Source organism: Cervus elaphus, chromosome 32, assembly GCF_910594005.1.
Source record: "Cervus elaphus chromosome 32, mCerEla1.1, whole genome shotgun sequence".
Classification (NCBI taxonomy): Eukaryota; Metazoa; Chordata; class Mammalia; order Artiodactyla; family Cervidae; genus Cervus; species Cervus elaphus.
The window spans coordinates 10531578-10556553 of NC_057846.1; the positions used below are offsets into that span (position 1 = coordinate 10531578).

Consider the following 24976-nt stretch of genomic DNA (forward strand, 5'->3'; position numbering starts at 1 on the left):
TCACCTAGACACTATTTCCTTGGGTGTCAGAGCCACAGCTACTCTATTTTGACTTCAACTGAAGTTTTTTCTTAATAGCCAAAGCATCTGTCAGCGTCAGTGATGTTAGTGTTTCTCTAGGTATGGGAAGATACAAGAATCAGGGCTCATAAAAATCTCCTCCCCGAAGTGTCTAACTATCTAAAGGCCTGTTTTGCCAGTTTTTTTCAGAGCAGAGAGTGCCTCTTTCCTGATCTCCACCCTGAACTCTTTTCAAGGGGTGTTGAAGGTCAGCAGCTGCAGTTACCATGATTTCATCTTTGTAGAGGTAGATGGTAAGTGCTAATTTCCAGTTGGCGGAGCCCCTTCAAGGTCATGAATCTGACCATGGTTTGGGAGCAGTACATGACCATTTCGTCCCACGGTCCTAAGAATGCTCATTCCCAGGTCTTGTGAAGATTTCATTAACAGGCCATTCAATATGCTGTTACTGGACTGGACCATAGAACAATTCTATTCAGAATTCTCTGGATTACTTATACTTACTTGTCTCTTGTGGTCCAGGAAAATATTCCCTTTTGTTGCTTTTTCCCATATCCAGAGTTACACCGTTACCATCAAAGATCTTATACAGAAGTACATATCTGATCAACTGCTTCAAGTCACCTAGTCATCATCATTTTTGTTGGAGGCCTGTTTACACACTTGGAACTATAAGAGACAACAGTCTTATAAAATAGGATATAAGTAATTCAGCTAGTAACATTGACAAAGTCATAATATAGTGGGGAAACAAAAGCACAAACAATTGGAAACAGAACAAATTAAAACAATGATTAGTGTAACTCATTGTAATCTGTTTGTAGTAAACCATCAAATCCAAAGGAGAGCCATCTGGAGAAGCTAAATTTTGGCAGGGTCAGATAGGAAAAGATAAATGTTTCATCTTTGTTTACAAAGGCATACTTTATTAACTTGTTGTAGGTCATAGCATAAGAGAAAAAGTTTTTTTGAAAAACAAAGATTTAAGTTAGGGTATTTTCCAAAGTCATAAAGTTATAAAACATATTCATCATATTCATATAAATCACATTCATTCTGTCCCATGTAACTGATTCCTATTGATCTGCATGCAGTAATCAAGTTTTCCATCAGTTTTGCCATTCGTTATCCAGTTCAGTGGCATTGTCTAAAGGCCATCAGAAACTTACATTTGTTTAAAAGATTCTTTTTATGAGTCTTCTTGAAAATCTTCATTTTGTAAAAACTATAAAGTTATGATTGTCTATGAAGGACAAAACTTGAAATAGCGTGATTAAAGATTTGAATACAGTGCAATTAGCAGAAAACTTGGGTGTTTTTGCAACATAAAATATTTTAGGATAATCGCTAGAATTATGACTGATAACATTTTATCAGGACATATCAGATGTTAGAGACTACATATAAATTGTGAAATATCTATATTAATGACATTTATCCATACACTATAGTTTATAGTTTACCTCAAGTTGTCTGACAGTTTCTGAATTAAAAACACCAAATGTACAGTTGACATTCCTCTCTCAGATATCTCAGAGAGGTTTTTTTCATGCATCCATCCCAGAGTCAGGTGGAGGCTAAAAGAACTTTAGTTAGATTTTGGTATTTGGGAAGTTTGTTAGAAACATCAAAAGGTTTTAGAACACAACAGGATCATAGGTCATTGAAACAACACTTATTTAACCAAATCCACAAGACTGAAAGAAAACAAACATGGGTCACTTAAGGCCACAGGAACTCACATGATCTCTTATCAAAAAGGAGCACTTCTAACACAGAAAGAAATTAATTCTAGTCTTGCAGTAGCTTACTGAACAAAATCTAAACTTAGTTAATCCTGATTATACAGAAAGCTTTTTCCACAGTCTCTCATCACTTTCTGTATCCAGATCAGCCTCTCATTTCCCATCTACATAAAACCAAGCAGCTCACAGTCTTCTTTTTCCTCAATAAAATGTAATTCCATTCCTCATGCCGTTTTACTGAAACCATATGTTTTACTTTCTTACTGTATCCTGAAATGTTTGTTATTTTGTTGACTTTAATTCCATGTTTAAATTAGGATCCTTAATTATTGAACACCTTAATTTTTAGTTAAAACTAAGAGATAAGCAATTATGAACAGTCTTTTATATTGGCATTTTATGGACAGGTGAGCATGAACACCAGCGATAATTTCCAAAAATATTTGGTTTTTTATAGAGAACATTTCAGGGTGACAGCAAACATTTTTGTTAGTATTTTGAAATATGTTTATAGTTTTTATATTACCTTTAATATTTCTAAATACATTTTTGTTAATATTTTTAAATACCTTTATAAAGCTATGACAAACCTAGTAGTAGTAGTTAAGTCACTAAGTTGTGTCCAACTCTTGCGACCCCGTGGACTGGAGCCCGCCAGGCTCCTCTGTCCATGGGATTCTCCAGGCAAGAATACTGGAGTGGGTTGCCATTTCCTTCTCCAGGGGATCTTCCCAACCCAGGAATCGAACCCGGGTCTCCTGCATTGCAGCCAAATTCTTTACCAACTGAGCTATGAGGGAAGCCCTATGACAAACCTAGACAGCATATTAAAAAGCAGAGACATCACTTTGCTGAGAAAGGTCCATATAGTCAAACCTATGGTTTTTCCAGTAGTCATGTATGGATGTGAGAGTTGAGCCATAAAGAAGGCTAAGTGCTGAAGAATTGATGCTTTTGAACTGTGGTGTTGGAGAAGACTCTGGAGAGTCCCTTGGACTGCAAGGAGTTGAAACCAGTCCATCCTAAGGGAAATCAGTCCTGAATATTCATTGGAAGGACTGATGCTGAAGCAATAGCTTAAAACCGTTTTTTGGCCACCTGATGGGAAGAGCCGATTCATTAGAAAAGGCCCTAATGCTGGGAAAGATTGAGGGCAGGAGAAGGGGACGACAGAGGATGCGATGGTTGGATGACATCACCGACTAAATGGACATGAGTTTGAACAAACTTCGGGAGATGGTGAAGGACAGGGAGGCCTGGGTGCTGCAGTCCATGGGATCTCAAAGAGTCAGACACGACTGAACAACAATGACAAATACCTTTAGTTTTTTTATTTCGTAATTGATGTCTCAGTGTTTTTTAGCTACGTAATAAACTTTTATCATTTAATTTCAATTAATACAACTTTATAACTTTAAGTTACCAAATGCCTGGAAAGACTGTTACTGAGTCCGAGCTCACTCTGCTTGCAGCAGGGCAGGTCAGGGAATCTGAGAGATGAGGTGTTGAGGCAAGGAAGAGACTTTAGTTGGGGAGCCGGCCGACTGAGAAGATGGCAGTCTGGTGCCTCAAAATAACCATCTTATTGGGGTCTGGATGCCAGGATTCTTTTATAGATCAGAGAGAAAGAAGCAATGAGGAACTAAAGTCAAGGGCAGAATAGAGAGGGAGAGGCAGGGGGCGGGTGAAAGGGTCTTCAGTCTTGTGAAACATCCCCAAGGGAAAGGCCAGCCTTCAGAAGGGGGGTGTTAATCTCTTCTATTCACAGGTGGGCTGAACAAAGGTGCTTTAGTTTACAGTCAAGCAGAGGGGCAGGGTCCTCTGGGCAAGCCATTGAGTATGATTATAATAATAAAAGCAACAAAAAAGCAAGTCAATGAAACAGTTTCCAACATGGAGTCAGAATTGGCTTTCTCCCTGCAACCAGATCATTTTAAGTAGACATTTAAAAAATATTATTTTAAAGAGTTTATTCCAAAGCTCTTATCTCATTTACATTTAAAGTTCTATTATATGAAGTTATTTTCTTTGTAACAAATAAAATATTTATTAAACCTAGGTACAATAAAGTATTATACTTGATTTTGTGACTCTTAACCACATGTCAATTAGATCAGTAAACTTTAATACCAGAAGGTATCAACTATATGGAATATTTTCCAGTTCCTGTGAATCTGGAATCAGTCATTTACACCGGTTTCTTTATGTTTAATTTGTAAGCAATCACTTCTTAATTTAGTAGAGTTTTTTATACATTTAATTTTGATAATGCTTTCCAAAGGTAGAGATATCTCATATGTATAATGTATACACGAGCAGGCAAAACTAGAGATCTCAGGGCTTTACTTTAAACACAAGGACTTAGTTATGAACCAAATATTACATTATAAGTTTACTAGTTTACAAAGAACGGTTGAAATACATTAAAATTGCTTGTTCAGATGACTGAGGCTTGTTTTTTTTTAAGGTTTTGTGGTCACCCAAGGAGGAAAGAGCAGATGAAACCAAGGAGGGTCTTGGAAGCAGGGGCAGAAAGACCAGACCCGTGTCATCTCTTCTGCCCCATGCTGTAACTATTAATGGATTTCAGGTCCTCCTGACCAGTGTAACCTGTCTCCCCTCCTACCCCACAGGGAGGAGGTATTTGCCTTACTCTTCCCCACCCAGTATACATGCCTCATCCAATCAGCAAATGACCTGCAAGACCCCGTCCCACTCCTTGTACCCTGGCCATGAAAGTGGACCAAGGACCCCGTTCAACGTCGGTTCTCCCTTGAGCTGGCCCACTGTTCAAACAGTGTCTCCCACTCTAAAACTTAATTTCCTTCTCATTCTGTCTCATGTCTGGAAATTCTTTTCCAACCCGCACCTGGACCACGACAGGTTTGGCTGAGGGAGCAATTCCAGCAGTTTGAATGTTATACTTGTCACTTTTCTTTTCCCCTTGGTTTTAGGTCTTGTCTGATTGAGTTAATCAGGCTCAGTCTCAGGCCCTTGTGGCCTGTGTTTATATTTTGGTTTTCAAGATTTCCAAGAGAAAGTTGTTTGTAGTTCCCCAAAGAACTGATCTGTTATTTGAAAGATTTTATCAGTGACAAGATTTCTAACTAGGCTGAAATTTATGAGTTTTATGTTTTATGATTTTAGAGTTTATCATATCTTCAAAGGTTAGCAAAGACCTTTTCTCTGAGTTTGCTAAGCCCAAAGCAATGTCATTATTTTTATTTTTATGAGCCCTTGAATTTAGTTTTCAGTTGCTTCCAGGTAGTTCCACCGTATGGTGGAGACTCGCCCAAACGTGACTTCCAAGTCCCACTCCTGGACCATTGCCCCAAAGCAGTACTTTACATCAGGATCTCCCTTTTCAAGAAGACCCCTAAACGGAGCTGTAGTCCCCATAGCGGTGGTCAGAGGTCAAGGTGCAGCTGGGGAGACTCGCCACAGGTGCTGGGGGACTTGACTTCCTCAGCCCGCTGTTGGCTGTTTGTCTCCTGTTATTGTCCTGAGGCCTGCTCTCTGTAATCAAAAAGGAAGCACCGCAAGGGGTGGTCTGCGGAGAGTGCTGAAAGGTGAGCACCAGACAGGGGATGTCATCAGCATAGAGGCAAAGCCTCATGGGTGCTTATGCAGAGTTAGGGGGCAAAAAAGCACACTTGGTTACATCTACAGATTGGGAGCAAAGTGAAAGCTAGGAGCGATCAGGCCTGCTCTCTCCTCTCTCCAGCTGCTTTGTTCTTAAGAAAGAAGCAAAGCCCGTTCCTCTGTTGCCTTTTCTGTGCAACAGGTGAGTGGCACGGGGCCTTGAGAGATGACACCTGGATGAGGTGGGATCCGTGTGTTTCAGGCTGGATTGCCCCCTCCCCAAATAGACATGGTAGGTCCTAACCCCAGCCCCTCAGAATGTGACCTTGTTTCAAAATAGGGTCATTATAGTGGTCATCAGGTTAAAATGAAGTCCTAAAAGGGGGTCCTAATGGACTATGACAGGTGCCCTTATGGAAAGGAGGGTCTGGGCACAGTGCAGGGGGAGGGGGGACGCGGGGACATGCTGCCACCACCAGAGGGAAGCTGGGAGCAGACCCGCCCGAGCCTTCCCAGGGGGCTTGGTCTCCAGATCTGTGAGAAAACAAGCCCCTGTTGCTCTAGGCCGCCCGAGATGCGGTGCTGGGTTACAGAGGCCCCAGGACGCTGACGCGCCCCCGGAGCGAGAGGGACCAAGTCATGTCAGGCAGGCGAGCGCGTGCTGGTGTCCCAGTAGGCACCTGTCAGTGGAGCGGACAGTTCCTCTGTGCTGCTTCCACATCATATACAACTGTGTGTACACATTCTGAGCAGAGTCACAGCTGCAGACAGGGCTGTAGTCATGGGCACACGGTGGCCGCACCCTTGCCCCGGCTCCAGCGGTTGCAGCAGACTCCCCGGGGCCGGGGGCTTAATCCCCGATGTTTATTTCTCACACTCTGCAGACTGGACGTCCAGCTCCCACGTCTGCTGAGGACAGACAGATTCCCCCCCAGCTCCATCAGTGGCATCTTCTCCCTGTGTCCTCACCTGGCAGAGGGAAGGAGGGAGAGCGAGCGTGCTCAGAGCCCGGATGCTATCTGGAGGTTCCACCCTCATGACCTCCCCCAAGGCCCTCCCAGCACCTACCCTCACCCCGGGTTAGGGTTGGAACAGGCTGTTTACGGGATAAATGGGCTGAGGTGTGCCGTCTTCTCTGTTGAGACAGCCGGAGTGTGGGTTGGAAAAGAATTTCTAGACACAGAGCATTTCAGAAGGGAGTGAGTTTATTAAGAGCAAAGGGCAGATAAAGTGGACTCTGCAAGTGCAATGGGCCGACCTCCTGACAGACCAGGAAGAGCTGACAGTTTTCATAACTTAATAGCTGGTTTTGTAGCCTTAAGACAATGCCTGCTGGCAAGCTGGCCTTAGGTGATTGGCTCGGGCACTATAGGATGTTTTCTAGAGTGGGCGTCTTTGCGTAATTGGGAGTCAGGAAGTTTGTTAGCAATGATTAGGGGGCTTTTGGCAACAGTTACAAAGGAGCTCCTTCGACTTGGGAGGTGACCTTGGTTCTGGATTGTTTCTGTGGCTGGTGCCAGGCGCACCTGTGGCCTTGGGGCAGGACTCCACATCCTCCTGGACCAGGAGCTCCTGGGACGGAGCAGAGATGCTGCATCGTCACTGCCCGTCCCACCCCAGAGACGGCCTTGCTGCACACAGAGGACGGCTCTGCGACGTGGGTTCCAGGGCCGCTGGGCTCACACGGAAACCCCCACAACGCGCCCCTGTGCCCGGGGCCGGCCCGGCACCTGCCTGCACATCCGCATGGCGGCCGTGGCCGGGCCCCGAGATGCTTCAGCCTTGTTCTTGACAAAAGACAGACAAGACTGTGCAGAATTCTGTACAGAGGTCACAGTTTAAACCATGCCTCCCATGACTGAGCTCAGACTGGCCTAAACAGAAGTTTCTGGGATTCATCCAGGCAGCCCCTGCCCTCCCCGACCTGTCAGGTCCCCGGAGGCGCCCCGAGTCCTCACGTCGCCCCACTTTCCCAGCTGCACCCCAATTCCAGCCCAGCCTGGTGCCCCCGAGTCTGCCCCTGGTTCTTGCTGGCTGCCCTGGTTGTTCCTGGTAAGTTAGCATCATTTGCCACAGTGGCCGTTCGGAAGCTAAGTGGAAGCCTGTGTTTGAGACGACAGTTGTCAGAGTCCGAGCAGCACCCGCCCAGTGATGACCTCTTGTCTCAGCGGCTTATGGGCTTTAATTCCCAGCAAGAATGTCGAGGTGGCTTGACTTGAATTTACACGTCGTGTTTCAGCAGGAGACGTGAGCACAGAAGCTCTGCAGACCTTATTTGTTCCTCTTTTCAATTAATTTTTAATTATGCACTTCAGTGAAGAACTTAATTACTTCAACAGTAACCTTCAGCCTCAGCTCTTAACATTGTACAAACAAGACTGGGAACCCGAGCGTCTGTGAAGAAGAGTAAGAATAGCCACACTTCCCAGCGCGGACTGGGCATTGCTGGTCTGAGGGCCTCGATCACCGAGGAGATGACCTTGACCATCCCAGGGGGCCTGTGAGGGAAGCAGACAGCACCCAGGTGTCCAGCAAGCAGGTCAGCACCTCAGGCCCTGGACACAGGACTGCTGGGGGTATCTCAGGAGCCAGCTCTTTACCAACCCGCCCGGGGGGACTTAAATGACCCCGACCCAGGAGAGCCACGCTGGTGTAGCCACCTGCTGGTCTGGGCGGCAGGGACAGTTACTAGCTGCATTTTAAAGAAACAGAAACAGAGACAGACTAAACCACGTCCCCACACCTGTAAATTCTGCAGAAAATTCGGTGTTCTTACTCTCGTTGGCTTTGTTTCGGTCTTGAGTCTTTTTGTTGTTGTTAGTTTTTAACAGGGTTGAAAGAACTGTCCATCCACCTGAAAATGTAGGTGTGAACTCTGGCAAACTGCCTCAAATGTGCCCTGGGTTTGTTCTACGCAGGTCAGACAGGCAGCCCAGGAGATGCTGTGGTGGAGGAGGACAGCTGTGTTCGCGGGAGGTGGGTCACGCGGGGAGACAGAAGGAACGGGGACCTTTGTGGTGGTCCTCCTGGGAAAGGCAGGGTGGGCAGGGGGCTGGCCCGGTTAGGGATTGCTGAGTGTCTGAACAACTTCGGCTGGATCTGGGCTCCGGGTGTAGGGGCCCCCACCATCTGACAAGTCTGTCCTGGCCGATTAGGGCGCCTGTCTGGGAAGCTAGTGTCACGGGAGAGCTGGAGAGAGTGGGTGGGGGAATGCTGTGCAGTTTATACGTGGTCTCCTCACTCTGGGAGGGGCGGTCCTTCCTCGTCAGACACACCCCAAGGTATCAAAGTGTTATAAATACAGAAAATAAAAAAAAATTCTTAACACACAAACATAGCTTTAAACCAAGACTTACTTTCTCAACCAAGAATGCATTCTGTTTTATCGCAATATCTCTTCTCCCTTTGGAATGGACCATGGTTAACTGAAATGGCCGTGGCTACTTGTTCACTTGGAGCACATGCTAAAAAAAATGCTTGGAGTTCCCTGGTGGTCCAGTGGTTCAGAATCCACCTGCCAATGCAGGGGACACAGGATTGATCCCTGGCCCAGGAAGATTTCACTGCCACAGAGCAACTAAGCCCATGCACCAGAACTACTGAAGCCTGAGTCTAGAGCCCGTGCTCTGCAAAAGAGAAGCCACCACAGGGAGAAGCCTGTACACCGCAGCTAGAAAAAGCCTGCTCGGCATCAAAGACCCAGCTCAGCCATAAATGAATAAATAAGTTTAAAAATGCTTATGAAACAAACTTGATGAAAAGCATTATCTACACGGGTGTTCTTGCTTTCTATGATACAGTGACTGCCCTAAGCTTAGGCCCTGTCTCTTCGCTTGATGCTTGTAAACACAAGTTCAGACCATCCTGTTATTTTCTTAAGTGAAAGTGAAAATCACTCAGTCATGTCCGACTCTTTGCGACCCCATGAACTATTCCTTGGAATTCTCCAGGCCAGACAGAACACTGGAGTGGGTAGCCTTTCCCTTCTCCAGGGGATTCCCAACCTAGGAATCAAACTGGGATCTCCTACATTGCAGGCGGATTCTTTACCAGCTGAGCTATCAGGAAAGCCCCTTTTTCTTAAGTGAATTGTGTACTAACAGGAAGGTTGCTCCCAGGTGCCTGGAGGTTGGGATTTTCACGGTTAATATTTATTGGTAGAAAAGAACAGAAGACCAGTTGGCAGTGTCCAGACATAAAGCTACCCTGCCTGCAGATTTTGTTTTTTTTTAATTTATTTTATTCTTTTAAAAAAAGTTTGCTTATTTTTGGCTGCCTCCATGTCACTGTGTGGGCTTTTCTCTGGCAGTGGGGCAAAGGGCTGCTCTCCAGCGGCGCCAGGCGGGCTTCCCGTTGCCATGGCTGCTCTGGTTGTGCGGCGCGGGCTCCGGGGCACGCGGGATCTTCCTGGATCAGGGATAGCACCCATGTCCCCGAGCTAGCAGGCGAATTCTCACCCACGGAGCCACCAGGGAAGCCCTGTCTGCGGTCTTGTTTGGGAAACGTGACTCTGAGGTCAGCATGTGCCATTTCATCCCCACCTGGTGAAGGCAGAAGCAGCCCCTCTTGGACCCTCTGGAGGCTTCGTCTTCCGTCCTGCTGCTTGTCTTTACCTTGGAACGACTCACACTAAACAGGTTTGCCGGCTGGGCTCTGGTGTGGCCGTGGGGCCAGGCCACCCGCCCCCGCCGGGGATGACCGCGGCCCCCACGTGATGCGTGGGCATCCCGTGGCCCTCGTGCCGGGTGGCTTTCGTCCACAGTGACTCAGACCTTGCTTGTGACATGCCCCACGCCTACCAAGTAATTATGAAGACCAGAGTTACTCTGCCCTGGTCTCACGAGCAGAGGACCTGGCCATCCGGGGCCTGCAGGCCCTGGTGAGAAGGACAGCTCACTGATGGCTCCTCTGGCTCGGTGACTGTAAAAGAGAGAAAGGCCTGCGAGTAAGGAGTCTGTCTCCTATCGCGGCTTGTGGTTTCTGCTCAGCTGACCCCAGTCTCACATCCTTGTCTCTGTGTCCAACGCTGCAGTTCCCAGGAAAAAAACTGAAACCCCTCGGGTTCGTTTTTGCTGTTTGGCGATTTTGCACATGTCCCATCTCAGCCTGTTACTTTTGGGATTTGCCTGCTTACAACATTCTACCTGACGTTGTAGGAACGCTAAATCTCGTTTTCTTTACATGCCTGTGTATTTGATGTGTGTATCACCTTGTGCTCTTGTTTGGCTGGGGATGGAGGGCAAACTTTGAGTCTGTAAATTTGTCTGTAAAATAATAACCGAGGTGAGGGACCAAGGTCATTAAACTCTCTGTGGTATGAATCAAGCATTTCTCACAGTTGCGCTTGACCTTCCAGGTCACCTGATTACCATCTGGTACCAACCCGAGAGGTGGGACTGGACCGACCGGTTGGGGGGCGTCTCTCGCAGGGTTTCTGTTTGTTACTAGGGCACCTCCACCCCCGGCCCCCGCAGGGCTGATGTTTCCGTGCTTCATCTCCGGGTGTGCACAGCATCCAGGGCACCCTCCCCCACGCCGTGAAAACCAAGAATGTCCAGACTTGACCCTGAGGGGGTGTTCCAGCTGAGGGTGTACTTATGTTGGCCCCGGAAGCAGCCTGGCTCTGCAGCGCATGAACCAGCAGTTTTCTTGAGGCAGTTTTGTTGTTACATTGATGTGTTTGGCCAGGGGAGACTTAAGGATTCTTTATAAGCCAAGATAATGACAGCCATTAGCTTCCGGCTCGTCATTTGCACCAGAGGCAAACTAGCTTAGCTGACACTCAAGGAGCAGAAGCCTGGATGCCCAAAGAGACTTTTTTTTTTAATATTTATTTTTATTTTACTTATTTGGCTGTGTCGGGTTTTAGTTGCCGCATGTGAGGTCTAGTTCCCAGACCAGGGATGGATGGAACCCGGGCCCCTGTGTTGGCAGCACCGTGTCTTAGCCACGGGACCCCCAGGGAAGTCCCTGGAAGAGACTTTGGACCAATCTCATCTTCTCCTGTCTGTGGCTCAGAGGTTAATCAAGCCTTCCGAGGTCACAGAGCAGTAGCAGTAAAGCTGGCAAGAAAGAGTCAGACCCCAGTCTGAGCCTTTAGCGTGTTTTCAGACTCTTGGATCCAAGCCATAGGCACCGTGTTTGGTGGTTCAAAAATATGCTTTGCAGAGAAAGAAATGGACATAATGAATACTCATAGGAGCAGGAATGACTCTAGGAAGATACATTTTCCTGTGATGTCTTTTCTTTCCAGGAAGTTTTTGTTTTGCCACAGTTGTTAAGGAACTAGTGTTCATGAGACTGAAACCAAGTGGGTGCTGCTTTGGGGGCTTCAAAGAGCTCCCGTACACAGCCCTTATGTCTTGGAGCAGAAAGAATGGGGTGAGAGGCAAGGTGGTAGGTCAGAGGTTCATTATTAGAATAGGAGATGCCCTGAGAACGCACTGGCTACAGTTTCACAATCAGAGGAAAAGTGGGGAGGGGGGAGGAGACCTTCTTTGTCTTTCTTGAGCAGAGGTCATGCTTCCATCATCAGTTCCTCCTCCGGGTTGAGCAGGGGAGTTTTCTTGACCCTACATGGTCAAGCAAGGTCCACAAATTACTGCTTTTTTGTGTGTGCAGAGAGCACGTTCTGGGGATTCCTAACATACTGAGCTCACAGGTAGGATGTGGGTCTCACGTCACCGTCGTTTTGTTGTTGGGGCGTGTGTCGTGCCTGTCTCACACGGTTCTGTGGCTCAGCAAGCCTGCTCCCTTGAGAGATCATGCACCTACAGGGGTCTCCCGTATTGTTCTACTCACAGCCCCCGAGTGGGATGAACTATTTAATCGCCCACTTTGACCTTTCACTCTGACCCTGTCATCACTAGCTGCTGAAGCAGCTCCAGTTCAAGGCACCACGAGACCGTGTGGGGACCTGGAGGCCTGCCTGGAGGGGGCAGCGGGGAGGAGACTGGGCTCGCCTCCGAATACAACAAGGACAAGTGGGGTCACGGCCAAGGAGCAGGGTGTGTCTGGGGGGCTGGGGGACCAGATGTTCCTGGGAGGAGGAATCAAGGCCAGGGCATTCTCACTGGACATTCAACAGGGAGGCCTAGGCGATAACATGGGGAGGTGGGGCTGAGGAATCTGATCAGATATCCAGGGTGGGGGATTTTTGCTAAAGCTGAACTAAAGATGCAAGGACAGGCCCAAGGTCAGGCATTGAGGACGGAGGGCAGCCTGGCTCGAGCTGGCGGGGAGACCCTGATCGCCAGCATAGCCAGAATCCAGAGTCTGTGCTTATTTCTGACCTGTTGTCTGCAGATGGCCAGCACGGGTCCAGTGCTTTCAACTGCTGATTGGCAACAGGGTGTGGGGGTGTCACTCTCCAGAGTAACTCCCGGGTTTAAAACTGGGAGATCCCTCCCTCCCTCCCTTGGTTCTTAGGAAGAGAGGAGAAATCCCACCCCTTGTCTGCCGTCTTCTAAAAACCTTTTTCTTGATTAAACAATGAGCGTGTACTGCTTATATGATCAGAAAGAAAGATGCCGCCCTGGCCACCTCCTCTACAAGGAGTGTTTTTGGTCCTCTTCTCTACACCCTTGCAGCCTGGACCCCCAAGCTCGGCCTCCGAGAGCGCTGTGGGAAATGGGACCAGTCAGTCAGTTACTCTCAGCCCCGCTTGGCTTCCTTACCTACAACACATGGGGAGTGTGAGTGGAGCTGAGGTAGGAATCGACCATTTACAGACAGGGCTTAGCTTGGTGACACATACACCCCACCCCACCCCCAGCAGGGAGAGGGGTCCAAGTGGGAGGAGGTGGACCGCAGGAGGCCAGTGGCCAGGCTGGGAACACAGGTGCCTCACCAGGGAGGATAGATCCAGGGCAGGAATCAGGGGCATTTCATTCAAAGTCTTCTCAATTCCCCCGATTATTTATCACTAGTTACACCTGTAATTTTTAGAAAACATGACTGCTTTTATCAGGATGCTTTAAAGATAGCAGAGCATATGACAAGACCCCTGAAGACACCGAGGAATTTACTGCCTGTGTGACTAGCAAAGTCATCACCTGGCGCCTCCGACCCGACCCCAGCTCCTCCTCTGCAAGGCCGCCTGGTCACCTCCAAACGGAGGGACGGAGGGACGCAGCGCAGTGCTCCGCGACGAGGCCGGGAGGCGGAGGCGGTAGCTCCCCCAGCGGTTCACATCTATTTCCACAGGACAGGTAGGACTCGGGGTTCAGCCTAAACTAGACAATGAGCCAAACCCGAGTGTGAGCGGAAACCTCCAGTGTGCTGGAGGGACACAGTAATCGTTTATACTTTCTTTTCAAGGCCGCTGATAATTTCCATGTCTTATTTCATCCTCAGAGAAGTCCTGAGAGGTGGCTGAGGCCGTGGTTCTCCTCACGGGTTACAGGGGCAGGAAGACTGGAGTCTGCGGGCTGGGTGGCCTTCCTGCAGCCCAGTCAAGTGACCGCGGGCGCCTCAGGCAGCGGGGCAGGGTGGGGCGGGAGGGCAGAGGCCGCTTCCCACGGGACCCCAGGGGTTCTGTCTGCCGCACCCACACTGGTCACCGCGGAGGTGCCGGGCACGGGTCCAGGGGCTACTAACACCGCAGTCAGAAAATCAACAGGGAACTGGGACAAAGGCACGAGAGCAGAGGATGCCCAGCGGTGACAAGTGTCCTGGAGGCAGGCTCGGGGGTGAGACCGCGGGGAGGGCGCTGCTGGGGACACGGGAGCACGCGGGCGGCCAGGTGTGCGCGGGGCCGCGGGTCAGCCGGGTCTCACGGCCTCTCCCCGATGCTCCAGCCGGGGCGCAGGGCTGCCTAGCTCCAGGCCGGGAGGTGGTCCCGGCGCTCCAGAGCCCGGCCCCGCGCGCCCGGGGCGAGGCCCCCACGCTGGGAGGGGGCCGGGCGGCGGAGAGGGCGCGGGCGCGGGATTCACCCGCGCCTCCCCTCCCCCCACGGCCCCGCGAGCCGCCGGGCAGCAGTGCGGCCCCTGCCCCGGGCACGCGCGCTCGGCTGGCGCCCGGACCAGGCTGCCCCGGTGCGCGCCGGGCCAGCCTGGAGGGAGCCGGTCACCTGCCCGCCCAAGGGGAAGCGAAACTGCGCCCGCGGCCTCTGCCGGGGAGTCACTGCGGGCCGCCGGGGCGGGTTCCCGGAGCTCCGCCGGGTGTCTCCGCGAGGCGCGGCAGGGGAACCGAGGCGTGGCCGGGCGGCGTTCCCCGCAAGTGCTGGACCGGCAGCCCTTTCCTGGTCCATCTCGGTCCGAGGAACGGACGTGGGCCGTGAGGGGCGAGTCCCCGGCTGGTTCCCTAGAGGCCGAAGAGCTGCTCCCCACGCTCGTGGTACGGCCCGCGCCCCCTCCGTGCGGTGGTACGGCCCGCGCCCCCGCCCGGCCGGCACTCTTGGTATCTCCCACAGCCGGGAGGCCACGCCCCCGGACGCGCATGCGCGGCGCCGTGCGCGCGGGTGCACTGGTGGGCGCTGGGTGGGGGCGGGTTCTCCTGCTGGTCCGCGTCTCCTGTGCGATCTGAGAGCCTCAGCCCCGCGCCGAGGAGCCCCGCGCCCACCAGGTGCGGCCTGCGGTGCTTGACGGCCAGGCCTGGACTGTGGGGGCGGGATCCGGCTCGCCCGTCCTCAGGTGAGTGCGCAGGGAGTCAGGTAGTCCTGTCCGGAGGTGGGCCGGGCCATGGTCTGCTCGCTCCGTCCCCCGGTGAGCCGCGCGGGAGTTTGATCGACCCTTGCGCAGGTGAGCCGGCTAGGATCAGGTCGCTCCGTCCACAGATGAGCATGCAGAAGGACAGGTCGTCCTGTCCGCAGGTGAGCCGGGCAGTGGGCCGGCTAGGATCAGGTTCCTCCGGCGGCAGGTGAGCCGCGCGGGGCTCGGGCAGCGGTGGAAGGGGTGCAGTCCGCGGGCGGTCCGAGAGGACACTGGCAGGCCGCCCGAGACCAGGTTGTGCTCGCTGTAGGACTTGTTTATATTTTTTGAATTATGTTCATTGAGAGTGTTTTTTTGCTTACTTTTTGTATGTCAAAAATGAAGTTTATTCTGTGTTAAATATTGACATAAAATGGGTTGTACCACTTTAAAACTTGGAGAACACCTCTTTCACACTGCAGATTAAAGGGATGCAATTTTGTGGGTGGAATAGAGAATAGGAGCTTTTTTAGGAGATGAAAAGTACTGAAAAGTAAAAGAGGAGAGCTCCACAAGGTGAAATGGAAATTGACCAGTTTTTTAAAGACTTGGGTGTTCCTCTCCAAGCTATCGGTTGCTGCCACATCCCATCTTTAACTCAGCGGGATCTTCCTGCATGTCTGCTATGCATCCTCAAATCAGTGATATTCTTTTTTTTTTTTTTTTTTGGAGTATGATTGCTTTACCCTGTTGAGTGTGTCTTTTAATTTTGGGGAAAAAAAATGTTTAAAAGCTGCTGAAGTATAATTCTCAAAATACAGAAGTGTAATTCCTGTGAAAACAGGGAGCACAGATCAGGTTGGACTAACTCACTGAGGAAAGACCCTCAGAGAGGACAGAACCAACTCCGGGATGGTGGTTGGGGCAGGGGATGGTCCAGGAACGCCACACCTCATCAGTGCCTCTGGCTGACCTCATGGCGCAGTCCCAGCCAAACAGACCTGCTGTGTGCCCTGGAAAGTCAGGTGACCTTCAAGGGCCTGCAAGCGACCCAGGGTGCTATAAGAAAGCCTGCTTTTCCCTCTTTCTGACGCATTTCCAAGTTTGGAATCAGTGTGGCCTCCAGTGAACGGCGGGAGATCACACCTGCTCTGGTGGCGACACCCCAGTCCCAGGACGGGACTGCGGAAACCCTCCTCTTCAGTGTCCTAAAACGCCTGGCCCAGTGCAGGGAAGCGGCCGAAACCACCGAATCTCGTGAAAAAGTGAGACGAGGTTTGTACAGAGCTTGACTTCCCAAAGAAAATGGAGGCCTGTGGGGCAGAAGCGGGCTTTCCAGCCCCGGAGCCCCTTCCCCTCGTCTGCGGGGCCTTGGCTGCCCAGAAGCAGGGGCTTCAGTGGGTGACTCCAGAGCCCCCCAGGATCGAAAGAGCAGGGGGTCTGTGCTCCTGGGTGCGGCTCTGCAGGGGCAGCGATCTCGAGCTGGGGCCTGCGGTAAGGCCAGCCTGCTGCCACAGGACCAGCTGGGCCCGGACCCCCTTGCCTGGAGGGTGAGGGGTGTGGTGGGGTGGGGGGCGGGCGCTGAGCTGCTGGAGCTCTGCCCACGACCCTCTGGTCTGTGCTGCCTTCCTGAGCAGCGCCCGGGTGCACACTGGGGTGCCGCTTGCCAGGGGGCAGCAGTGCCATCTCGGGGTTCTGGGGGCTGTCTGGTCGCTGACTAGGTTCCCGCAGACCACCTCCAACCCAAGGCCTGGCCTTGTCCCCTTATGGTTCAGATGGGTCACCTCATCTGTGTGTCCCTGAGGCCCAGGGTGACAGGTTGGACCTGCCCAACCTGCCCAGAAGCTCTGAGCCGGCAGCTGTGCAGGAGGGTGTGTTCGGGGAGGGCTTGAGCAATGACCAGGGTGGGGCAGGTATACTGGGATCGAGTCCTAGGGGTGGAGTCCTGTGGTCAGTTCCTGGGGGTGGAATACGGGGGTCCAGTCCTGGGGTGCAGTACTGGGGTCGAGTCCTGTGGGTGGAGTACAGGGGTCAAGTACTGGGGATGGAGTACTGGGGTTGGGTACTGGGGTGGAGTACTGGAGGTCAGGTACTGGGGTCGGTACTGAGGAGGAGTACTGGGGGTCAGGTACTGGGGTGGAGTACTGGGGTCGGGTACTGGGGTCGGATACTGGGGTGGAGTACTGGAGGTCAGTACTGAGGTGGAGTACTGGGGGTCAGGTACTGGGGTGGAGTCCTGGGGTCGGGTACTGGGGGTGGAGTACTGGGGGTCGGGTCCTGGGGCTGGAGTACTGGGGTCAGGTACTAGGGGTCAGGTACTGGGGTGGAGTACTGGAAGTCAGGTACTGGGGTCGGTACTGAGGTGGAGTACTGGGGGTCAGGTACTGGGGTCGGGTACTGGGGTGGAGTCCTGGGGTTGGGTACTGGGGGTGGAGTACTGGGGGTCGGGTCCTGGGGGTGGAGTACTGGGATCAGGTACTGGGGGTCAGGTACTGGGGTGGAGTCCTGGGGTCGGGTACTGGGGTGGAGTACTGGGAGTCGGGTACTGGGGTGGAGTCCTGGGGTCAGGTACTGGGGTGGAGTCCTGGGGTCGGGTACTGGGGGTGGAGTACTGGGGTTGAGTATTGAGGTGGAGTACTGGGGGTCGGGTCCTGGGGTGGAGTACTGGGATCAGGTACTGGAGGTCAGGTACTGGGGTGGAGTCCTGGGGTCGGGTACTGGGGTGGAGTACTGGGGGTCGGGTACTGGGGTTGAATACTGGGGTCGGGTCCTGGGGTGGAGTCCTGGGGTCGGGTCCCTGGTCTGCACAGGGAGTTGTGTCCTTGTCTCTGATGGGTCCCACCTCGGCTGTCTGGCCTGGGAGCTTCAGTGTCTGCCTTGACCGCAAGCACAGATCCTAGAAGGCGTGAGGACCCGGAACCAGGCTGAGGTTGCCTGTCAGTGACTCTGGAGCCCGGTGGTTTTCCTGGTTTCTGGGTGCTGGGAGCCGCCCTCCCCGCCGCCCTGGCTTCTCCTTTGTCCTCAGAGGCGGGTGGTCGACTCTGCTGCGGCCTCGCGTCTCCGCTTCCCACCCTCCCGGGCCCTCTGCCCAGCCCCTCAGGACCGCATGTCTCTGTGAGCTGCCTGCTGGGCAGCAGGGAGGTCAGAGGCGGGCATGTGGTGTGAGGGGTGCTGGTCGTTCCGGGCTTTCTCTCCAGGATGACTGGGTTTGGTTTGGGTTTAACTTGCCTCACAGTTAAAACCACCTGCAGCACACAGGAGACGTTCACACGCTTTGTTACATTCGCTTGGTTAGGAAAAGGAAGCCACTAAACCACTGCTTCTCAGGGTCGCAGGGCCCTAGAGCTGGGGGCACAGGCATGTTCTGCTCAGGGCACCTGCTCAGGGCACCTGGGCATGTCAGACATGCCTGCAGCTGGTCCTTCAGGGCACTGAGGCCAGGCCCTGGGCAGGTACCCAGAGTGCCCTGTGTGATTGAAAGGAACAGACAGCCTGAGCCCCCGACCAGGCTCTGAGGGCCTGGGCGCGTGGCGGTCAGAGGCCCGTGGAGCGGCCTGGGCTTGCCCAGCTCCTGGGAATCCGCGGTCCCATGAGCCAGGCAGACCCCCAGTCAGTAGCCCCGCGTCCGCTCCTGCCCTCCGCTCAGCCGACCTCTGTCCTGCAGTCAGACTCCGGCTCCTGGGTTCCCGCTCCTAAACGGTGGAGCTGGGGTCAGAACCCACTGCCCTGTTCCTGGTTCTTTACTCCCGGGGTCCTGGGGTCCCCTAGCCTTGGAGAAGGGGCCCCTGTATGGGCCACTCCCCTGGCGAGCTCAAGTTGTTTAGTCAGAGCTTTTCAGGGTCACAGGGGAAGGGGAACCCCCATTTCAAGACAGAGCTTCATGAAGTGAGGTGCTGGCTTGGAGCACAGTGCCTGGGGGACGTGTGAAGGGAGGGGCCGGACAGGGTGAAGGCTCGGGAGGGGCTACCTTTCAGCGGAGCTCAGGGTCGCGTGGTCCCTGCCTGGGGCTTGGCTCTGGATGGTGAGGCTTCCTTGTCACCCCCCGGCCCACTCCTGTCGGAGCTGCCCCCCATCCTGTCGGGCTGGAAGCTGACCACTGCGGGACCAGACGGCTCCGGGCTCTGTTCTGAGAGGGTCAGGCAGCTGTGGCCACAAAGGACGACAAAGCCTGTGATGTTCACAGGGCCTGGAGGCGGGACCTGGGGGCCAGGGGGCAGAGGACAGAACAGAGGGGGACGGAGGCCGTGGCCTGTCCTCGGGTTTGCAGGGAAAGGCAGGCAGGGTGGGGTGAACACGAGACTGGCCCGTTCTAGTGATTTCTCTGGGGTTTGGGTGACAGGGGTATTCTCAGCTGCCGGGCACCCGGCTGGGGTGATCCAGGCAGAGGAGTGTCCTCTCCTGGGGCAGGGCAGGTGGTGGAGGCTGGGCCTTGCTGGGGGGTTGGCACAGGTCATGGTCGGCTCCTGGTGGGCCCTTGGCTGGTGGGGTGGCGTCTGGGGAGTCCAGATGTCAGAACATCACAGTAGACAGAAACATAGATATACACACACACACAGATGTGTACACACATAGATGTATACACAGATGTACGCACACAGATACACGCACACACAGATGTACACAGAGAGATACACACAGGTGTGTACACACATAGATGTACACACACAGATACACGTACGCAGAGAGATCACAGAGATGCACGCACACAGATGCACACAGATGTACACACAGAGATACACATATAGATGTATACACAGAAATACACATATGCACAGATGTACACACAGAAATACATGTATGCACAGATGTACGCACGCATAGAGATACACGCACACAGATGTACACACATAGATACACATACAGATGTACACAGAGATACATGCACATACAGATGTACACACAGATGTGTACACACATGGATGTACACACACAGAGATACATGTATGCACAGAGATCAGAGATACATGCACACAGAGATGCATGCACACAGAGATGTATACACATAGATAAACACAAATTACACACAGAGATACATGCGCACACAGAGGTACACACACAGATGTACACACACACACAGATACACGCACACACAGATGTACACACAGATGTGTACACACATAGATGCACACACACACAGATACACATATGCACAGAGATCAGAGATACATGCACACAGAGATACATGCACACACAGATGTATACATAAACACACACAGATTACACACAGAGAGATACACGCACACACAGATGTATACACGCATAGACGTGCACACACAGATGAGTCGGGCCCATGTCTTTCCCTGCCCCGTCCCCCCCCCTCGTCTGTCACGTCACTGTCTCTCATGCGTCTGTCCCTCCAGCGGAAGCTTTCTTGCTGTGTTTGTGTCACCCAGACTCAGAAGCACAAGGTGGAGGCTTTTTGCCCGTGCTGTGACCATCTCCCTGGCGCGGGCGCGGCCTGCGTGCTGCTCCGTCCGGCCAGCAGAAGGTCAGGCTCTCTTCTTCCCCAGGGTGAGGACGGGCGCATGAGGGTCCGGGGGCTGCGGCCCTGGCGCAGCGTGTGGACCCCAGCCTGGCCGAGACGACGCGGGCAGCATGAGCCTCCTGGGCGCTGGCACCCTTGACCTGGACTACACCTCCGGGCGGGTCCGCGGGGTGCTGGCGGCTGCCGGCTGCACCTTCTACCTGGGCGTCTTCGTGGTCTGCCACTGGCTGTCCTCCCTGAATGCCACCTACCGCTCGCTGGCGGCCCGCGAGCAGGTCTTCTGGAACCTGGCGGCCGCACGCGCGGTCTTCGGCGTCCAGGGCACCGCGGCGGGGCTGTGGGCGCTGCTGCTGGACCCCGTGCTCCAGGCCGACAAGGCGCTTGGCCAGCAGGACTGGTGCTGGTTCCACATCACCACGGCGACCGGCTTCTTCTTCTTCGAGAACCTTGCCCTTCATGTGTCCAACGTGCTCTTCCGCACCTTCGACGGCTTCCTGGCCGTGCACCACCTGTTTGCCTTCCTGGGGTTTCTCGGCTCAGCGGTCAACCTCCAAGCCGGCCACTACCTGCCCATGGTCACGCTGCTCCTGGAGATGAGCACGCCCTTCACCTGCATCTCCTGGATGCTGCTGAAGGTAGGTGCCCCACACCTGCTCGGTTGGTTCCTCCACAGCTTCTGCGCCCAGCCGTGGTGCCTTCACCCCTGACGCCCCTGCTGCTGGCCCCTTGTGGCCTGTACTGTCCCCATCCTGGGTTAGAGCGTGAAGGCAGTAGGAAGCTCATTCTGATCGAATTTCACTTTAATAATTTTAAGCAGCTCTCTCAGGCTTCCAGCCCATGGCAGAAGAAGACGTGGTAGATACCGTGTCTGTCTCAGTGGACAGGGTTTTTGGTAGATTCTCACTTGTTTGCCTCTGTTGGGGCTTCATGGTGGCGCTGTGGCTCAGTAGTTGTGGCTCGCACGCTTAGTTGCAGTTGCCCCCTGGCGAGTGGGATCAAGCCCGTGTCCCCTGCATTGGAAAGTGGACTCTTAACCACTGGACTGCCAGGGAGGTCTCAGTAGACAGCATTTGTAAGCCCTTGAAAATGTGCTTTTTCTGTGTGTCTGTATACATCTCTTGAAGGTTTTATTTCACGTTGCGTTATTTCACACACATCTTCGTGGCCAGCACACGTGTGCAGCAGGTTTCTGGAGCTTACCCGTCTCGTTTGATGGAAACCTGCTGCCTCCCTCCTGCCCCCGGCAGCCGCCCCCCGCGGTTTGACTGAGGACTACCGGACGCCTCGTCCACGTGCGCTCGTGCCGTCTTTCCTGTCCTGATCTGTGTCGCTGGGTGAACGTCCTCCGGGTGCAGCCGTGGTGCGGCACTCTGAAGCGCTCCCTCCTTTCTCGGGCTGAGCAGTTTCCCATTACGAGGGTGAAGTGTGTTCTCCTCACCCTCCATCCATCAGGGAGCGCTCGGGGCGCTTCAGTCTGTTACTGTGACCCGTGCTGCAGTGAACACGGGGTGCTGAGGCTCTTCCAGATCCTGGTTTCGGTTCCTTTACTGGCTCCTGAGGCAGTTCCGGTTTTAGAAACGAACCCCCGCGCTGCTTCCCACAGTGGCTGCACGTTCTCTGTTCCCACCAGCAGCGCAGAGTTCGAGTCTCTCCACGTCCTCACCAATGTATGTTTTCCTTGTTTCTTGGATGTTAGCTCATTGGCTTTGGTCTTGCTTTTCCCTGATGACTGGTGACAGCGTGTTTTCATTTCATCTGTCCTTTGGCCGTTTGTGTGGTCATCTTTGGAAAACCGTTCAAGTCCTTGGTCCACGTTTCAATCAGAGTCTTTGTTATTTTTTACTGCTGAGTTATAGTCCTGTTTTAAAAAGTGATTTTATGTATTTATCTATTTATTTTTGGCCGTGCTGGGTCTTCGTTGCGGCTCAGACTTTCCTCTCGTTGCAGAGAACAGGGTCTTCCCTCCAGTTGCGATGCGCAGGCTTCTCTCATTTAGGCTCGTGGGCCCTGGGCTCATGGGCTCCGTGGCTGCGACTCCTGTGCTCCAGAGTTTAGGCTCCTAGATGTTGCTCAAGGGTGTAATGTCTGTGCGGCATGTGGGGTCTTCCCAGATCAGGGGTCAAGCCTGTGTCTCCTGCAGTGGCAGGTGGAATTCTTTACCCCTGAGCCACCAGGGAAGCCCTGGGGTTCGTATGTTCAAGATTAATCTCTTATTAGACATATGGTTGGCAAGTATTTTCTCCCACTTTGTAGGCTGCCTTTTCACTCTGCTGTTTCCTCTGCTTTGAGGAAACTTTTTAGCTTGTTGTCCCAGTTATTTATGTTTCAGTTGTCTTTGTTTTTGGTATAATGTTCATGAGCTCATTGCCAAAACCAGTGCCATGAGCTTTTCCCATTTGTATTTTTTAGGAGTGTTGGGTCTTACATTTCAGCCTTCAGTCCATCTCAAGTTGATTTCTGTGTAGGGTGTGAGATAGGGGTTCCGTTTCATTCTTTTATGCATGAATGTGCAGTTTCCCAGAAGCACTCACGAAAGAGACCACGCCTTCCTGCTGTGTGGCTTTGGCCCCTGTTGAAGACCAGTTAGCTGTGCGCGTGTGCATTTCGTCTGGGCTGTTGGTGCTGTTCCTCTGGTCTCTCTGTCTGTTGCTCGGTTCATGCAGTTTTTATTTCTCTAGGTTTGTAATAGAGTTTGAAATCAGATGTGGTGTCTCCAGCTTTGTTCTTTTCTCTCAAGACTGATTTGGGTATTTGGGGTCTTCTGTGGTTTTGTATGAATTTTAGATTTTTATTGTTGTTTAAAATGCCATTGGAGTTTTGGCAGGGGTTACACTGTACACCTCCCTTGTGGCTCAGATGGTAAAGAATCTGCCTGCCGTACAGGAGATCTCAGTTCGATCCCTGGGTCAGGAAGATCCCCTGAAGAAGGAAAAGGCAACCCACTCCAGTATTCTTGCCTGGAGAATCCCGTGGACAGAGGACCCTGGTGGGCTATAGTCCAGGGGGTGCAAAGAGTGGGACAAACCGAGGCACTGACACCCTTCACACTGAACCTGCAGACGACTGGTCACCTCCCTGGGAGGTTTCCCAGCTCAGTTATTGTGTCCTGCAGCTCCTTGGTCTCCGTTGGGAGTTTTTTTTATTCCATCTCTTCACTAATGTTCCGTTTTAAAACGCGTGTATTTCTCTTGGCCGCATGGGGTCTTCGCCGCACGCAGGCTCTCTGGTTGCTCTCTGGTGTTGGGCTTCTCATCGCCATGGCTTCTCCAGACCACGGGCTCCAGGGCACTCGGTCTTGTGGGCTTCGCTGCCCCGCGGTCTGTGGGGTCCCTGACCCGGGGATCCAGCCCTGTCCCTGCACTGGTGCGGATTCCCAGCCCCTGGGCTGCCGGGGCAGCCGTGTCCCACTCTGTCCGCAAGTCCTCCTGCCCTGGGCAGCATCCTGTGCCAGTCCATGGGCCGCCCCTCAGCAGGGCTGGGGATGGGTTCTGCTCCTCCATGTGGAGCAAAGATTGTCCCTCATCTCCCAGCCTCTGTTGGAGTCCATGCATCAGATGGAGCTGACCTCTGCCCAGCTCGCCGCCATCCTCGCCTGGAGGAATGCCACCGATCGGCCCAGCTGGGGCCCTGGGGCTTCTTGTCCACATCCTCCTGGGGAAGGGCGGAGGCTGTGGTTTTTGTCTGCTCACCTGTTGGGAGCCCCGCCAACAAGTTGGGGTGCTGGACGCCCCAGCCCCTCCCTCTTCAGCATGAAGCAGGGAGCTGGGGTCTCCTCCTGACCCCAGGGTGCTGTGGGACATGGACCATCCTGTCGCCCCAGGGGCCCTGTCCTGGCGGCAGGGCCCTTTCCGTGGGTCTCTGATTTCTCACGACGGAGTTTGCCTGTGGCTTGCAGCTCACACAGGCCTCCTTCAGCACCTCCCACACGTCAGCCACTGGGGAGAGGGTCTTCAGCTGCTCCTCCCCAGGTGGGGCGGCCCCCTCCTCAGGAAGCAGACAGACCCCAGCTGTGGGAGGGACCTCAGAGGGAGGCACTTTGTTTGGGGTCTTTTTCCTATGAAGTGTTTGGATGCCATTCACTCAGGATGGAAATGAAAAAGGGGAGTCCCGGGATGTGAGCCCCTTTTTGCAGCCTTGCTGTGTTCATCACGTGGCCAGCAGCCCCACAGCAAAGCTGTCCCTTCAGCTAGGACAGCTCAGAGTCAGCGCGTCCAGGTAGACTAGTTCTTCTAGTTCAGGTCCTGTTGAGCCTTGGGAGTAAATGCCACTCGGATGCTGAAACCCCTCTAAGCCTTTCGTAAAGCTGCCGAGTTCTTGCTTCGTCAGGCTTCAGGGTCCAGGCACTCTCGCCTTGGACTCTGGTTTGATGAGATGCGGGCAAGTGTCAGGACCAGATGTCACCACCAGTGTGATGTAGTTTACACCCCAGATGGGTGTAAACTTCTGTTTCCTCCTTTAGTTTGGTTTTGAAATGCTGTTTAGAAATAATAATAAATGAATTACACACTCAAACA

The 24976-nt window shown here is 52.9% G+C and overlaps 1 protein-coding gene across 7 annotated transcripts in view; it reads left to right on the top strand.

The window, feature by feature from the left end:
- CLN8 (CLN8 transmembrane ER and ERGIC protein) overlaps positions 1-24976 on the top strand; it is a 49877-nt gene that overhangs the window by 21674 nt on the left and 3227 nt on the right. The window contains exons 1-2 of one of the 7 annotated variants that reach the window (XM_043893717.1): positions 13452-13558; positions 20488-21097. In XM_043893717.1, coding sequence (XP_043749652.1) covers positions 20573-21097 — 525 coding nt within the window. In that variant the 5' untranslated portion in view covers positions 13452-13558; positions 20488-20572. Of the gene's footprint in view, positions 1-13451; positions 13559-13905; positions 14039-14775; positions 14981-15002; positions 15089-15140; positions 15160-15218; positions 16253-20487; positions 21098-24976 lie in introns of those variants that run through there. The other 6 variants (XM_043893718.1, XM_043893715.1, XM_043893722.1 and 3 more) reach the window with 6 other exon arrangements.